The 16,914-nt window shown below is 47.2% G+C and overlaps 1 protein-coding gene across 4 annotated transcripts in view; it reads right to left on the bottom strand.

The window, feature by feature from the left end:
* GAS7 (growth arrest specific 7) overlaps window positions 1-16,914 on the bottom strand; it is a 99,064-nt gene that overhangs the window by 29,061 nt on the left and 53,089 nt on the right. For all 4 annotated transcript variants that reach the window (XM_030505857.1, XM_030505858.1, XM_030505859.1 and 1 more), the window contains exons 3-7: window positions 16,010-16,081; window positions 14,626-14,711; window positions 11,943-11,996; window positions 2,759-2,848; window positions 205-320 (exon numbers count right to left, since the gene is read on the bottom strand). In XM_030505857.1, coding sequence (XP_030361717.1) covers window positions 205-320; window positions 2,759-2,848; window positions 11,943-11,996; window positions 14,626-14,711; window positions 16,010-16,081 — 418 coding nt within the window. The remainder of the gene's footprint in view (window positions 1-204; window positions 321-2,758; window positions 2,849-11,942; window positions 11,997-14,625; window positions 14,712-16,009; window positions 16,082-16,914) is intronic.

The following is a 16,914-nucleotide window of genomic DNA, read 5'->3' as shown; positions in this document are numbered from 1 at the left end:
TCCCTCTACCTAAATGGATAGCCAGCGTGCACAGCAGGAGAGACAAGTTGGAGAGTGTGGATGGACATTAAATGAATATTAAATGTTCTTTATGAATTGGTAGTGTCTTTTACACAGTTTAATTAACATACCAAAGGAATATCTAAATCAGGAAAAAAGAAATATTGCCATAAACAGTTCACTTGATAGCAAAGTGCTCATTACCTTTCTCGAACAAACTCTGCCATTTCTTTCTGCATTTGTTTCCCTTTAAGTTGCTTTTGAAGAAGAATCTCAAATCCTGACACTGTATTGTTCCCTTGTGAATCCTTCTTATCAGCCTGGAAGGAAAAAGCAAGTTCAACAAAAAGACATGGGGATCAAAAGCACAGACACGTAGCTCCAAGCAGCTACTGCCCAAGGAGTCAGGGTAACAGGCAGCAGTGGTGGCCAAAGAGCCCTCTCTGATCATAGCTGACGGTCAAAGCACCTCAGCCCCTCTCAGAGGAACAGTCCAACACTTTCTCTTTCCCCATCCTCTTATTCCTTTTTATATTAAGAAAAGGAAGTTTTAGTTATCTTTAGGTAGCATAAGACTATGCTGAGGCCAAAGCAGCAACCTTACCTTCCCTTCTGTCCATGGACTTTCCTACCTGACAATACCCCAACACTGGGGCTGGCTCAGGCAAGCATGAGCCCCAATGGCTCAGCCTGCACAGAGAAAGGCTCCTGGAGGCAGCACAAGGGAAGAGCAGGAGGACAGGGAGGACACTGCTGCTCCTTCCAGGGCTAATACAGCCTTAAACAACCTTCAACAGACTGTCAGGTTCAACCCTGACTTGCATTCAGAAAACTGCAGCCAGTCTGCACAGATCACCTGTAAAGCAGGGCAAAGCAGCAACTTGTTCAACAGGTTACCACCACGCATCCCATCTCTCCCTGTTTCCTACACAGCTCTTTCCACCCTTTGCTCCACTGACTTCAGGGTTGCTACAAGGACCAAGACAGTTTTCTCTCTGCTCTTTTCTCTCTTTGATCTTTCTGCATTTCTCTATTTCAGAATTTCATTTCCTACCCTCTTCCATCAAACAGGCCTGGAAAACACTTCCCTAAGGGCTACAGGTTTTGCTCTGATACCCCAGGTGCTTCACATCTGCACAGAGAAAAATGCCACATTAATCCAAGTGTGAAACTTGTAGGATGCCACACCAGGCACTGGGCATCTGAGACAACGGGAGGAGTGGAGCTGATGGAGGAAGGAAGGTGAGTCATGGAGGACAAGGCCAAACATGAGTAAAGGCCTGGGAGCAGAGCTCGGGGAAGATAGATACAAGTTTGCAGAAGGCAGCTTTCAGCATAGTTTCACTGAGAGCAAGATAGGACCAAAACCAAGCAACCAAGTGGTGGCCAAGCTTAAATGGAAAAAACTAAGCAGGGCAGTGACTTTTGTAAGACATATGCAAAACATAAGCCTCTACACCAGGAATGACTTCTTGCTCATTGGGATCAGAACACTGGAAGAAGCTGAAGAAAATCTGATGGTTTGGGAACATGACAATTTGCAAATATGTTGCTGTATTGTAGCAAGTTACTGCCATTAGTTCTCATACCAACGCTGAGCACACATGAGGGAAAGTGCTATTGTGCCTCCAACAGCTACGCTTTTTGTAAGTGAAACTCTTTTTGTTGTTTGAAATGGAAAAGCTTCAACATCCCATAACTGAAAACACACCCAAAATACAGAAAATCTTGACCTTGGAGGTGGCATTTCACACCCACCCCCAAAAAAGTTTCCCAGTAGAAGTTTTTTTCTATCAGCTCCATACTTGAAGGACTATTGTATCATTTTAATCCGATTCAGGATCCTGAAAGCAGAGCTAAGTGCGAGAGGGCACACACAGAAACACGGTCACTGGAGACTTCCCATGCTGAAGCCTGCATTAAAACTGCTCCATTTAACAGCTACTTATGGGCCTGTCCTCCTCAAACCTCATCCTTTAAAAAGTAATTTATCATCTGCCCTACAGAATATCCCATAGGAGTGAGTTTTACAATTTAACGCAAAGTTTGTAAAGGACCTTCACCAAATTCAGTGACTTGATCTTCATCTTTATGATGGATCAACCTAGAGATACATTTAAGCAAGGCAGAGATCTGAATTTGGTACTGAGATCTGAGCTTCCATTTCTAATTGGCTGTCTTCAAATGCAGGGTATTGAATCTAAGTGAATGCCCCATCCCTGCCAGTGTTCAAGGCCAGGTTGGACGGGCCTTGGGCAACAACATGGTCTAGTGTGAGGCACCCCTGCTCACAGCAGAGAGTTGGAACTAAATGAGCTTAAGGCCCTTTCCAACCCAAACCATTCTATGATTCTATTTGCTTGTTATAAATGTGATACTCCCAGCTTCCCGTGCATCCCCAGTTCTCATGCTCTGGGAAACAGTGAAATATTATTGCCTGCCAGCCATCTCCTGTTGCACAGCCCTTTTGCCTGAGATATTTTGAGATGTGTAGCTTGTCCTACATCCTCTCCATTTCCTGACTGAAACCAACTCCTGAAAGCTGACCTTGCCTTTCTGGATATTCTTCTGATAATCATCCACATCTGATACCATAGAGATGGCTTCCACCGGTATCTTCAGTCTCCCTTGTGCTGCCCTAATATGCTGCATTTCAGCCCAAATTCTCCTTTACTTTGTACTACAAATCAAGCTGTTTGTTCCACTTTTTCAGCAGCTCAGGAGCTGCAATATGGCATGTGGCTGGCTGCCTACTTACCCAGAAATAATCACAGTAGCTCCACTCTGAAGGTTTCAGCAACTGCTGCTCTGGCATTATGTCAGGGTGGGGGAAAGTCACACAGTTTATCTGTAACAAAAAAGCAAAAGAGAGTTAGAAGGTAATGCAATGGAGCTGTTGATGAGATCTATGCAAATGAAAGGTTATATACACACTCTTCCAATCAGAAAATCCAGTGAATGAATGTCAGAGAAGAAAAATTGGTTGTTGCATGGAAACAGCAGCTAAGTATTCCCAGAAAGCTCCTGTGAGCAAGCAGGAGTGTCGCCTCAGAGGAAAATCAACTCCCCGTTTCACATGAGGAAAACTGCTTGATTTGGAAAGCGCCATACAGGGAGTTCTCCTAGATCCCTAACAAAACATGGGGAGGGTCCTGATGTGGAACACCCTAAACACACAAAATGCTGTGAGCAGCAGACAGCACTGGAGTCACTATTGGAATATCTCATCAGAAAACCTTGGCTATCTTAGTCTCTTAAAGGATTACAAAAAAGCGTGTTATTTGTTCATCTCAGAGACCTTTTCAGTTGAAAGTGATGCTCCCTGCAAAAAGGAACAGGAGCTCTCTTAGGTCAGGTAGCCTTCAGTACACAAAACCTACAGCAGTCTGAGACAGGATTCATCACACAGTCATTAAACAAAGGCATAAAGAAGTACAAGTGCTTATTAAGTTATCGCAGTAGAAAATGTAGCCTGATAAAAGCACAATGGAAGTGAAGAGCGTGACAGCTACTGCAGAAGGTGCTGCAGAATAACTGGATGCAGTTAAGCCCTTCAAAGGAAGCATCAGCAAGAGTCAGAGCTCACTGCCAGCATATAATGCTTGCCTGCATTTCTGCTGGGCAGGCAACACTAAAAGCAGCCTCTCTTATTGCACCCACAGGTTCACTGGACAGTAAGAGTGTATTAATCAAGGAACAATCAGAAGCTGGGGCTGGAAGACTCGCAAATGTAACTGTAGGGGTTTGGGGAGTTAATGTTTACAGGAAATCCAGAAACAAAGCTGTGGGCAGGGTTAGCACAGCTGCATGGGCAGACCTAAAAGGAGTGCTTACATACAGTGAATCTGCCTTTTGGCTTTTCAGAGGGGATCAAAAAGGACACAGCAAAGTGCTGACACAGAGTAAAGCCACCATGGTAGAGCAGTGCAGACAAAGCCTTTAGCTGATACAACGCTATTCCTACAAACCCACATTGGCTCTGCTGCTGGCTGCCCATGCTGAAGTTTCAGGAGCTGTCCTGTACACAATGCAAAAGCTCTCTCCACTTCCCTTCTCCACAAAAATCACTCTGTTCAGAGCTTGCCAAGTCCATCTCAAAGCAGGCTGAGGACCCTGTACCTACAGGTCCTAAACCATGAACCCCATTCCAGCTCCCATCAGGCTTGAATCTGATCTCCAGGATCTGCAGGAGACCAGGGCTCCTGCTTCACCATCATTCTGCACGCAGCGGCTGTGTGGCACTGCACCTCCAGCCAGAACCAGCCTCCTCTGGCCACACAGTCCCCACTACAGGAGCTGCTGGAAACACCTCCCTGGTCCTTCATGTTCCGCATCATAAGTGCCACATATCAGGAGATATAAAACACCAGCTCAGTTCAGAGTGGGATGGTCATGCAAGAGAGTTGCTAGTGCTCACCCTCACACCCCTGCAGTGTTGGGGCATGCCAGTGGATGTGCCTGTGTAGCCAGCTGGGCTTGCCCATGCTGCAGCATTAGGCCCCATGTTATCCCGGGCTGACCTCAGTCACCACCACAGCCTCCAGCATGAAGCTCCTCCATGAGGGATGTTCCACTGAGAACACCTTCTGTCTCTGCTAAAGTTTTCCTCCCCTGCCTCTTCCCTGTCAGCTCAGTTATCTCAGGACAACACTGCAAGCCCATCTTGCCCTGGTTTTCTTCAGTTAGGTAGGTTGGGTTACCTTCCCTCCTCCATTCAGGGATCACCAAGATCTAAAAGCCTGCAAGCAGATCCCATAATCCCTACAAGGATGCCTCACAACTGATCAGCCCAGATGACTTAAAAACACTGACTAGAAACCTTAAGCCAAATTGCTACCTTCAGATAGCATCCAACAAGCACTTACCTGGACCAGTGCTGAACTGGTGCACAACGGCAGACAGAGAAAAGGCTCCACTTTGCTGGATCACCAAATCCCATGCCACCGCTCTACCTAGGCATGCCTCTATGCTGCCACAGACACACGCTGTCTCTCAAATAACACAATATGTTGTAGTTTCACCTAAAACACTGAGATGGCCTCAGAATCTGTGAACAATCACTCTGCCAGGTATCACAGTGGGCCAACTGGTTCCCATGAGTGAGCAATGCTGCAGCTTATCCTCCCAGAGCAGGGGAGATAGATACAGGAAACAAAGTCTTGTCAGCAATGACAATGTTTTAGGTAACCAAGTGAAGGATGTGGTGTCAAGACAGGTTTAAACAGCTTCTGGCTTTGAGGATTTCTGGCTTGGATGCTGTATTTCACACTCACTGAATAAAAATCTGGGTCACAGCCACAGTTCATTTGGACGCCAGCCCTTCCAGTCCTCACCAGCCTCTACAGCATTTCCAACTCCTCCAGCATCTCCATCTCCTGAAGCCCCTCTAGCTCCTCCAGACCCTCCCTGGCAGCCTGCATGAAGCACTGCCCCGTGCACAGCTACCATGTGTCTTTACACACCTCAGAGCATCCAGGACAAGGTGCTGCCTCCCAAGAGCATACTGCCAAGCTACAGCAACACTGGATTTAGCTCAAGTCAAAAATAGTTAGCAGCAGAAGGCGAAAGAGGTAAAGAGACTCCACAGAAGTTTTAGGGATGCTGGAAATGATGTACACGTCCACATCGGGAGCACCAATACTGCAGTGGGGAAAGGACAAGCTATCTGGTGGACTTCCAGAGAATGGCTAGAAAGTCCCCTGTGGAAACACTGCTGAGTGGAGTTTTGTGCTTCTCAAAATGGCTTATTTCAACTGAGAAAGGACCAAATGCTTTCCATGAAGACAGCAGTGTTTTCAAGGCAGATTTCTAAGACACAACACTGTAGAATCTATCACAGAATCATAGAATTGAATCACAGAATAGTTTGGGTTGGAAGGTACCTTCAAAGCTCATCTAGTCCAAACCCCCTGCAATGAGCAGGGACATCTGCAACTAGATCATGTTGCCCAGAACCACATCCAGCCTGGCCTTGAATGACTCCAGGGATGGGGCAGCCACAGCTTCTCTGGGCAACCTGTGCCAGTGTTTTACCACCCTCATTGTAAAGAATTTCTTCCTCAGCCTGAATCTCCCTCTTGCAGTTCAAACCCAACACCCCTTATCCCATCACAACAGGCCCTGCTAAAAAGTCCCTCCCCATCTTTCTTATAGGCCCCTTTAAAGAACTGAAAGGCTGCAATAACGTTTCCCTGGAGCCTTCTCCAGGCTGAACAACTCCAACTCTCTCAGCTGTTCCTCACAGTGGAGGTGCTCCCGTCCCCTGATCATTTTTGTGGCCCTCCTCTGGATGATCTCCAGCAGGTCCATGTCCTTCCTGTACTGAGGACTCCAAAGCTCCATGCAAACATTGTTACACTGGATAATGAGAACAGGGGAAATAAGCACCTCCTAAGTGTATTTTGCAGCCTTTACCAGAAGACTGGATATCATCACACTGTGCACCAGCACATGAAGGTGACATGCAGCAGGGACCACGTACAGTGGCACATGAGTTGTTCCCTGCAGCTTAGAAATCTGCATAGAGAAACTGCAAAGAAAATTCATATTCCCCACTAAAACCAGCATCTGCTTCCCAAAACCTAAATCTGTGCTGGTTGGAAGCTGCTTAATGAACTTTAAGACTCCATTACATCACCAATGTCCTAAAGAAATAAATACAAGAGTCACGGGAAATGCCCATGCTTGGGCTGTGTATGGACCAAACACACTGCACCATGTCTATGCGCACAGCAGGAAGAGGAGTAGTGAGTACACATATCAACAGGTGACCAGAGTAGAGTTAATTCATGTGTTTCTCAAAGAATATCATCAGACTCAAAGTTTTATTAAATAAATCAAATATCTTCCACTTCTCCGAAGCTTATAATTGTCTAGAAATGATGCTAAAAGGTCTGGAAAAAGTCATGAGGCCGATTGGGTCTAGTATGACATTTAAAAGGAAACTGGTGCCAGAATTGACAAAATAAAATGCAGATGCTTTTGAAGATCATTTGTGTGGTAAACAGAATTTAACAGAACTTACAGTTTTCTGAACAAAGTCCTGGAGGGGGTATGAAAGTTTCTGAAACTCTACAAATTTTACTGAAAGTTATATACAGCTGCATAGGAAATCCTGTGAATCTTTCTTTCCTTTCATCACCACAGATTTCATAAAACAAGAGCTCTTAGATCTGTATTTCCAAACATTTCTAAAACCTCTCAGGGTTTCCCAGCAGGGAGGAGAACACTGGGCTTGCACTGAGCAGGACATGGCCACACGCCAGTAGTGGAGTGACCACATCTCATCCCCACCACAGTCCTCCCTCTGAAATGCTCCTTTTCTTATTCCTAAAATCAAAGATAGCTAAAAAAACCCCACTCAGGCTCACCAGCTTAGTCCCACCAATGAGCTTTTTGATGCTAAAGAGAGTCAAAGCATCTCACAATGACATCCTGATGTTTATTAACAGCATTAAATAGCTCTATCGGTCCCACAGACAGCAATGCCCCCTCCCCATAAAAGAGACCACTGTTCTCACTAACTGCACCCCTGACAGCCAGTCAGGCTACATGCAAGGTCCAAATTCAAACCATGGCAGCACCAATCTATTTCCACAATGCTGATAGCCAGCAAGGCCTGAACAGAGGGGTGCAGAAGCTGACTGTTACGGCTGGAATTGGCAGTAAGAAACAAAAATTAAAACACACATCTCAGCTAAGGATGGAGGCACAGAACTTCAAGGGAAAACAACACGTTATAACCTACATTAGATTTGCATAGGCTCTGCTGAGGCGATAATCAGCCTCACCATGATATTAACTCCTCATTTGGCCTCTTCACTAATAAAAATAATGGCTGTTGCCAGCTTGCAACAAAGCAAAATTAATGACAAGGCACCAGCAAGGCGTCTTGCAGGGACAAGCTAAGCAAACATGCCAGAGGACAGCAGCCTGTCCTTCCAGCTCCCACAGGACATGAGTGGCACCATCAAATCTGTGGGAGAGCCACTGGCTCACCGAGGCTAGAAGAAGGTACACAGACAGAGAAGACATGCTGTGAAAACCATGGTGACAACAAAGCTCAGGGGAACATGACCCAGAGAAGCAACAGAAACTGATGCATTTCTCTTGACAAGCCTGCTGTGGACCAAGCTCAATAAATAGTTCAAAATACTTTTGTCTGTATACTGATCATGAGCAAAAGCAGCTATACTTTTAGCAGCTAAATATTCCAGCTCATGTTTTACAAGAATACATTGGCAGTGATGGCAAAATGAGCTGTTTACTCATGGTTGTAGGTAACTCTTGACTATGTCTGAGATGCAAAGGAGTGACAGAAGAAGAAAAATCACAGGGTGGCAGGTCAGTGCACAGGATTTGCACAAAGGCAGCATGCACACGAGCAAGAAACTTTGTTGGGTTGGACACACACATTCATTCTGTGGATTTCAAAGTCTCTGGAGACTTTGAAGTTGTTACCAGCACTCACCAGCAAATGACACATTGCCCAGCAACATGAATAAACCAAGAATAATTTGATCAAGGCTTAGGTAATCAACTACATGTTTATTACATAAGGCAGTATATAAATAAAGGAGCAGACAGTGGGCGAGCTTACTGGGCCATGCTAAAGCGACTAAAGCAGGGCAACATGCTTGTTCATTTATTCAACTTCAAAATGCACATTATTTTTCCTGATTTCTACACATTCACAGCACCTTAAACGCAGCACGGTTGTGTCAGATTGCCTAACTAATTGCTTTACAATTCTAGCTGAGACCGAAAAAGTACAATGACCAACTCCACTGGATGCAGTGAGTGACTGTTTGGGCAAAAGAGCCAAATGCAAAGGCTGGAGATCTCAGAAGAGGCTTGGCCAGTCAGGAGAGGCCCAGGAATGCCTGAACTGTGTCTAGGTAGCTTCAATATCATGAGTCTGCATGTGGTTTTAGCGCTGGCAGGGTGATGCTGCAGCTGTGGTACAACAGAATGGGAGATCAAACAACTGAAATCCTGATTATTAACAAAGTCAACTGATATTCTTCCTATTTCAAATGGAAAGTTCCACCAAAAGTGTTTAGGAGCCCTCTTTATTTGGTCCATCTGTAGAAAGGTTTAGAGATTATTTGGTCCATGCCATCCAAAGCAAGGGATTTCACACAGTTTCTGCCATGCAGTCGGCCCCAGAGCAGAAGAGAGAATGGTGGTGAACATGCAGCCTCAGACTGTGTTCCTCATGTCATGTCAGACGCAGAGCAAAGCAGCAGAAAATACCAAGTTACTGCATGTAGGCTGCCCCTCTTCCCATCTGCAGCACGTGTTCCTTTATGTGTTCAACATACGCAATGCAAATGCCAGCATTTTCCAAGTCATGCTGTATCTTGACAAGGCACTAGAGCATTCTTCAGAAGGAAACCCACACTCGGAAGTACCATATCATCAGAGAGGTTTCTTGCTCTTTGAGTGAGGCATGGCTTGTTCCCTGAGTCGATACCACCCCGCAGAACATTCTCTATTTAACTCTCCCTCACCTATAATAAAGGAATTCCAGCTTCCACAAGTAACTCATGTCCAGAGACAGCTCTTCAGGAATCAAACAGCAAACCATCCAGCCTAAAACTAATGAGTCCACCTTGAAACTCACTGCAAAAATCAACACAGACTGCAGACCACTAACCTGCACTGCTGCTTCCTAAGAGAGCATCAATAATTTGTATAAGCAGCAGTTTCATAACAGCCTCTGATATAACCCTTCCAAAGAAAACAGACAACTCAGTGGTTTTAAGATTCATTTACCAAAGATAAAACATCATATTCTTCTTCTTTTTGGGTGCATATAGATGAGAAATACTCCAGCTCCCACCATCCTTAGGATTTTCAGAAGCTGTGTTCCTAAATGGTTATTTGGCTGTAGAAGAGGCAGATGCAGTCCTAGGAAGATGGGAACAAACTCCCACTCCTCTGCTGAAAGCAGGGGAATGGAGACAGCGAGGCTGCAGCTGCTGGACATCACCTCATGTCCACAGTTTGCATAACACAGGATTTTGGTTTGGGGGAGGTTTGCTGTTCTGAGAGCCCAAACTTAGTCACACAATTCTCCTCTGCAAGAAGAGGTTCTGCCTGAGCACTGCTACAGACCAAGAAAAACCATCTGACAGAAAGCTAAGGACATGCCCTGCAGCTCTGTTACCCAGAACATCCCAATGTCAGCTTGAGTGGCGCTGAACAAATATAACCTCCCAGGAGACAGAGGAGAAATTTACATTGTTTTACAGCTTACACTCTGTATGAGAATTGTTTCTCACAATGCTTCCTTGATGCAGGCAATGGCTTGGAGCAAACAGCTGTTAAAATTAGCTTGGTTTTGTCTGTTTGATGCATCGTGCTTGGAAGCTTCAGACTTCTGCTGGACAAGTGCACACCCAGTGACCCTGATGTAACACACAACAGTTTCTTGCTTTGCAGATGCTACCAGATGGCACATGGGCCAGCAAATATGAACAATGAAAACCACCCTCAATGAACAGCCTGAGTCCTCAGCCCTGTAAGAAGCAAGTATTTCAGAAACACAGGTGCTCTTCTCTTCTGCTGCACCCTGCAACCCACCATCTCTAGTCCACCTGGACATGATGTTCAGCCCACGGTTTGCTCCTACCCCTTCAACTCGGGTGGGCAGGAGCTGCATTAGGTGGCTTGGACAAATTTCCAGCCCCAGCCACCACGGCCCTGCAGCCAATTCCCCAGAACATTGCAAATCTAAACCAGCTCCATGACATACCACTCCCTCAACACACTAACAGTAACAGTACATGTTTAATTTGTAACAACTGATTTTGACAACCAAGCAAACTGTTGAAGATATTTTTTCCCCCATAAAATCATACCTACATAGCAATGACTGACCTGCACTTGCTCCTTCCTGTACATGCTCCTTCCAAACACTTATCCCTCCCACCAGAAACACAGGTAATTGTGCCTACCAACATATAAATCCACCAACAGATAAATCAGGCTGTGTGTGATAATATAGACAACAACCTCCTCACATAATAACAGTCAACAATGATGTATAACATCACATTATTCCTTTAGTTCCTGTGGATTTTATACCCTGCCAATGCTTGCAGCTGTAAGCATGTTTATTGCCTCTCCTTTATCACTGCAATTTATTTATCTGCTCATTTATCTTCTTTATTATTTCCTTTTAAACAAACTTTTCTATTCCCAGAGACTTTCATAAATCTATTTTGATTTTCCTTCTGCGTTTAAACATCTGTCCTGCACTGAGGAGTCCAGAAGTGCAAACTGTGTTCCAGATGAGGTCACCAGGCACACAAAAGATATTAATGTCTGTAAACAGGATACTGAAGAACATTTTAATTGAGTCAGCTATATTTATTTACTAATATTAAAAGCAAATATAAGATTAACTTCGGACTGAAACCTAAAATCTTTACCTATATCTTGTGGAAGGTGTCCCTGCCTGGGGCAAGAGGTTGGAACTAGATGAGCTTTAAGGTCCCTTCCAACCCAAAACATTTTATGATTTCTCCCTCATAAATCTTCACCTGGACACTCTGACACAGAAAAATACCTTCTGACACCTCTTTGGGGAAAAAAAAAAAAAAAGATTCTGTCCTGGCAAGGCAACGACCCATCTCCTCAGATTTGTACTTCTCCAACCTGTGAGTGCTTCTCCAAGTGCAGAGGCTATGGAGGGGGGTTTCCACACGAGGAAGTTTCCTCAGGACGCCTGCTTCACATTTAGCACCTCTGGAGAACGCGTCTACCCTTGACCCCCGCTCATCCCAGATCCACCGGGATCAAAGGGAAAACGATACTGGAATTCTGTCCAGGAAGATCCCTGACCCTCCCCGGGTGTTTCCACACCAAAATCACTCGCAGTGAAGGCCCTGCCCGCCGCCCCCCGGCACGAAGCCCCCGCCGCCCAGAGCACTCACCGTTAGGCTGCTCTCCTTGCTCTGCCGCCGCGGCGCCGCCGGGGACCCCGGGGTCTGTAGAGACAAGCGGGGCGCATCGTCACGGCCGCTCTCGGAGCCCAGCATGGCGGGGCGGGAGCTAGGAGGACCCCATGGCCCGGCAGCGCGACGCTGCTCCGCTCGGCTCCGCTCCGCTCGGGGTGGAGTGGAGGCGGTGCCGCCGCCAACCCGCGTGGCCAATGGCGGCGCGCGCTGCCAACCGAGGCGGCCCCGCCGCCCGCCCGCCGAGCCCTCAGGACGGCCCCGTCCCGCAGCGCTGCCTCTGACGGGAGTGACCGCTCCGGCAGGTCGCGCCCCGCGCCCCCTGCCCCGCGCCCGTGGCACAGCGGTGCCGAGCATGAGCGTGCCCCGGCCGAGCAGTACTCCTGCTGGGCCCTCACCAGCGCGATTCCTTCGGGTACAGCCCGAGACCCGCCGCCAGCTCCAGTCCCATCGTGCCCTGGGCCGAGCGCCTTGCACCGGGACCGGGCTGTGCTGCTGCTCCCGCCGTGGCTGTTGTGACAATCTGGAGGGGCAGCGTTCAGCTGCTCTCTAGGAAGCCGTAAACAAGGCCTGGCCCTGCGCCCAGCACAGCACAGCTCTGCGTTGTTCTCTGCTGTGGCTTTTTCCCCCCTTGACCTGTTTCCAAGAAATGTGCCTGAGGGATCTTGCCAGCGTTTGTTTGAACGATGGCTGCTGCCCAGCCCTAAGAAAGCATCCTGGAGGATGCCTGGAAGCAGCTCTGCAGCAGGAGACAGCCTGTGCCAAGGGCAGACAAGGAGGCAGTCAAGGCGAAGCAGCTTGGGGTGGCCCAGGACAAGCAAATGGGAGCAGGACTGGCCAAAGTGTATGAGAGTTTGAGGAAGGAGAGAACAGCTTCTTGCAACCAACAGTTCAGATGTTTTCCTTACTAAGGACTCTTCTACAAAAGCAGCCAGCTCCCAGGAAGAGCAGGCTCCTGAGTGTGCATGGACACGAGCTGCTCCTAATGCACTAGCAGCCGGTTATAAACTAGTTATAGGTTCAAAGCAGGAATGAAGCCAGGATTTCAATTTGGGAAAAACTGTAATAAAGGAGCAATGGAAAGAAAGTATCACAGTGGCTGTTGGAGTGAATGAGAAACGTCATGAAAGGGATTTTTGTCAGTTTGATGGTTGAGGCAGCTGAGCAAAGCAGTGCATGGTAATGGGCTTCCCACGTAGCTCAGAGGTGAATTTGGCCAAAAAGGTGGCTATAAATGTAAGTCAGGCTCAGCACTGTAAAAATGGAAAGCAGCAAATGTTGCTACAAAGGAAGTTCTGGAGGCGTCAGTTAATGTGACTTGTGAACCAACTGCAAAAACATCGTGAACCAGATACCTTGAGAAATGAATGTTTTGTACAAGGTTTACCACAGCCATTTTAAAAGGAAGGCACAGCCTGCACGTTTATTTGGGTTCTCTGAGGGAGTCACAGCAGACGTGTGGACAGGAGTGTCTGATAATGCACTACACTACACCAGGCTTTAAAACGCCTTTGACCTAGTTTGGTCATGCTTTTTTTATATGCTTTGCCTCCAGCCTCTGCAAACTGCTCAGAGAAGAAGCAGCACGGGCAGTTAAGTGCAAGATGTTTGATGTGGAAGGAAGAGGGAGTCCAAAGTGCTGGACTGTGTCATGGGAGATGCTATGAATCCACTGGTGTGGAAGCAAAACCAGAAATGCTAACTTAGCTGCAACAGAACACGAGGGCAGGGCTGAAGGCCACTACTTAGGAGGCAGTGGGTGAGAAAGTGGGTTGAGACAAAGACGGACAGTTGGCAGACAACACAAAATTAAGACCAAGAAACAGGGAACATCAGAGGGATGCTGAGAGCAGCAGGCAACCCAAGTCAGGATGGCAGCAGCACACAAATCAAACATGCATTTCACTGTGAGTATTTAAGGACTTGCACTTAGAAGAACCTGTCAGTTACTACAGAAATGAGACAAGAGAACTCAGGTCTGATACCATCGGGGTTACCAGGGGGCAGGGAACCACAAACCTACAGGAGTACAACCCATCAGCTATTCAACTGTTGTTCTGGCAGGGAGCGAAGAGTTCCATGGGAGGAGAAGTGGTACAAGAAAAAGTGCAGGGATATTTACTGAAAACTTGGACAAACAGACAAACGGCTGTCCATGGGTCAGTGATGACATGGGTGAGGCACATGCTATGTCAGGCACAGAGGAGGGCCTGTAAGAAGACATGCAAGAATGGATGAAGTAATTGAGAAACAAGTTTCAGACAAATTCTTTGGGAATACTGTCTTTGGGAGGGAAAGCTGGAGCTGCAAGAAAGCACAATGAGATACAGACATGGGCAGATGTGCAAGTCTAGAGAGAGGACTGTGCTGGAGACAGGCCCAGGCTTCAGGCTGGAATGGCAGGAAAATTTGTAGGATTGTTAATAGTGACTGAAGTGTCAGAGTGATAAGATGAAAAAATCCCAAGTATCTTGGCATTTTGTACTGTTTTACCAGCTGGACACAAAGACTAACTATTCTAGATGCAACAAATCTTGTCTGATCTGGCATTTCCTAAAAGAAAATGGCTCTTGATCTCGTGTCCTGGGCACATTCCTAAACTACTCAAGTGGAGACCCGTTTATCCGTGAACGGCACTGTCTGAATTTTTGCCCAAACTTACCTGTGGATCCCCACTGGCTTTTCGGAGGCTCATATGACCAGAGTCGAGCTGGTGTACCGGGCTCCCAGAGATGTAATAGCCATTCACTGTAAGAACACATGGAGAGTTAACAGGCTTGCTGCTGGTAGCAAATGAATAAATGCACATTTAAAAAACTATAATAGCATAATTGAATATACAGATATAAATCAGTGTCTTTTTTAAATCACCAGTGTTCACTGCCTCCTGCCTAAGAAACTACGGATGCTTCTCCCCATCCCAACAGGCTGTCAATGTGTCGTGTTAGCTCCAACCCAGAAAGACCCCAGAATTGAACTCTACAGAAGCTCAGCCCATGGACCCACAGCAGGCTCTTATCAGCAGTTATCAGCTCAGCCAGGAGTTACTGAGCTGGAAAGAGCCAAGAAAAAGAGATGTCCAAACTCAAAACAGTTCCCCTAGCGCTGTTTCGTAAAATTACGTGTTTGAAGAAGTAGGGTATGTTGTATTTGGTTTGTGTGGCAAGGTTTGGGGGTAGTGGGGGGAGGCACAGGGGTGGCTTCTGTAAGAAGGTGCCAGAAGCTTCTCCCATGTCTGATAGAGCCAATGCCAGCCGGCTCCAAGGGTGACCTGCTGTTGGCCAAGGCCAAGCCCATCAGTGACAGTGGTAGCACCTCTGGGACAACATATTTAAGAAAATGGGAGGAAACTCCACAACAGCAATTGCAGCCAGAGAGGACTGAGAATATGTTAGAGAAAACTCTGTGGACCTCAAGGTCAGTGCAGAAGAAGGGCAGGAGGTGCTCCAGGTACCGGAGCAGAGGTTCCCCTGCAGTCCATGGTGCAGACCATGGTGAGGCAGGCTGTCCCCTTGCAACCCATAGAGGTCCACAGTGGAGCAGATATCCACCTGCAGCCCATGAAGGCCCATGGTGGAGCAGATATCCATTCATGGAGGTCCATGGTGGAGCAGATACCTGCCTGCAGCCCATGGAGGTCCACAGTGGAGCAGATATTCACCTGCAGCTTGTGGAGGACTCCATGCTGGAGCTTTTTGCTTCCCCTGCCACAGCAGAAAGTGGGACTGGGAAAGGCAGCCTGTCTTCCCACTGAGAGCCAGCAGCCCTGCTGGCTTGCTGGGCCACCATCTGCCTCCACGCTCCAAGGAAGGAGCCGTCTCGGCTCTGAGCAAACACCTTAGACACCCAGCCAGAAGATGCATCAGTAGGGAAACAACAGACAAGAAGATGTATCAGAAGGGAAAACTCCCATACTCTGCTACACTCACATGCCCATGTATATTAAAAACACATCCCACATAATCACAGCATTTTCCTTTGCTCTGCTGAGTGGTGGAGAAGCAGATTCACCCAACGCAGTGGTCAGTCACAGCAGCAAACGGTACCTGCAGAACTCTTCTGTGACACAGGGCTCTTTGGAGTCCCAGGCACGCTGCTTGGCCGCTCCCAGGTCGTTTCTGTTGAAGGGAAACATCAATGTAAGGGTGACAGAGGCCTTGATCACACACCAGAGTTACGTGTTTTATGCAGAGACAAATGGGTCTGACCCTCAGTGTTCTCTGAACCAGGTTCTCACCCTGTGAGGAAGGTGCCTGCACTTCCCATCTCCTTCCATCTCTTTCTGCTGTTGCTCCCCAGCCCTGGCTCCCTTGTCAGCCAGATGGGATGGGTGGAGACAGAGCAGATTGGGAGCTGCATCGCTGGTTCTTCCAGCGCAGGTCTGCTCTAGGGCCGTGCTCGGCAAGAAAGCAGGGGTACAGCTATAGCACACATCATTGTAAGCTGGTGCCATGACAACAGCCTTTCCAGATGGAATTAAATCAAGCCCAGCCCAGGGTCCTGCCTGCAGCCCACTGTGGACACCGTGACCTGCCCAGCCACAGCCGCTGCAGCACAGCCAGTCGTGGCCCTGACCCTGGGAACAAGGACCAAGCAGTGGCAGTGCCTTCACCCCTGCTGTCTGCATCAAAGGCAGCTGTGAATGACTCAGAGATGTGGTTTTAGTGACATATACACACACCATAGCATTTTTTTTACCTCAACAAAGCTATTTCCCTAGAAAATCTCCTTTTTCTTTCCACTTGGGCTGTTTAGCAGCTGGGATATGCAAATGTACATCACACCAGTTTTGATACTCAAAAGACTGACGATGCTTTCCCTCTCTCAAGTTTCCTCTGAAGTTTAGCCATTCTGCTCATTTTCTCAGCAAATGGAAAATTATTTTTGACCACTGAATACAGACAATTTAATTGCAAAACTTTGTAAAAGCTGCAAACAGCAGACAGTGGAG

Source organism: Strigops habroptila, chromosome 14 (genome assembly GCF_004027225.2).
Source record: "Strigops habroptila isolate Jane chromosome 14, bStrHab1.2.pri, whole genome shotgun sequence".
NCBI classification, from domain to species: Eukaryota; Metazoa; Chordata; class Aves; order Psittaciformes; family Psittacidae; genus Strigops; species Strigops habroptila.
This window is presented reverse-complemented; position numbering and strand designations above follow the sequence as displayed.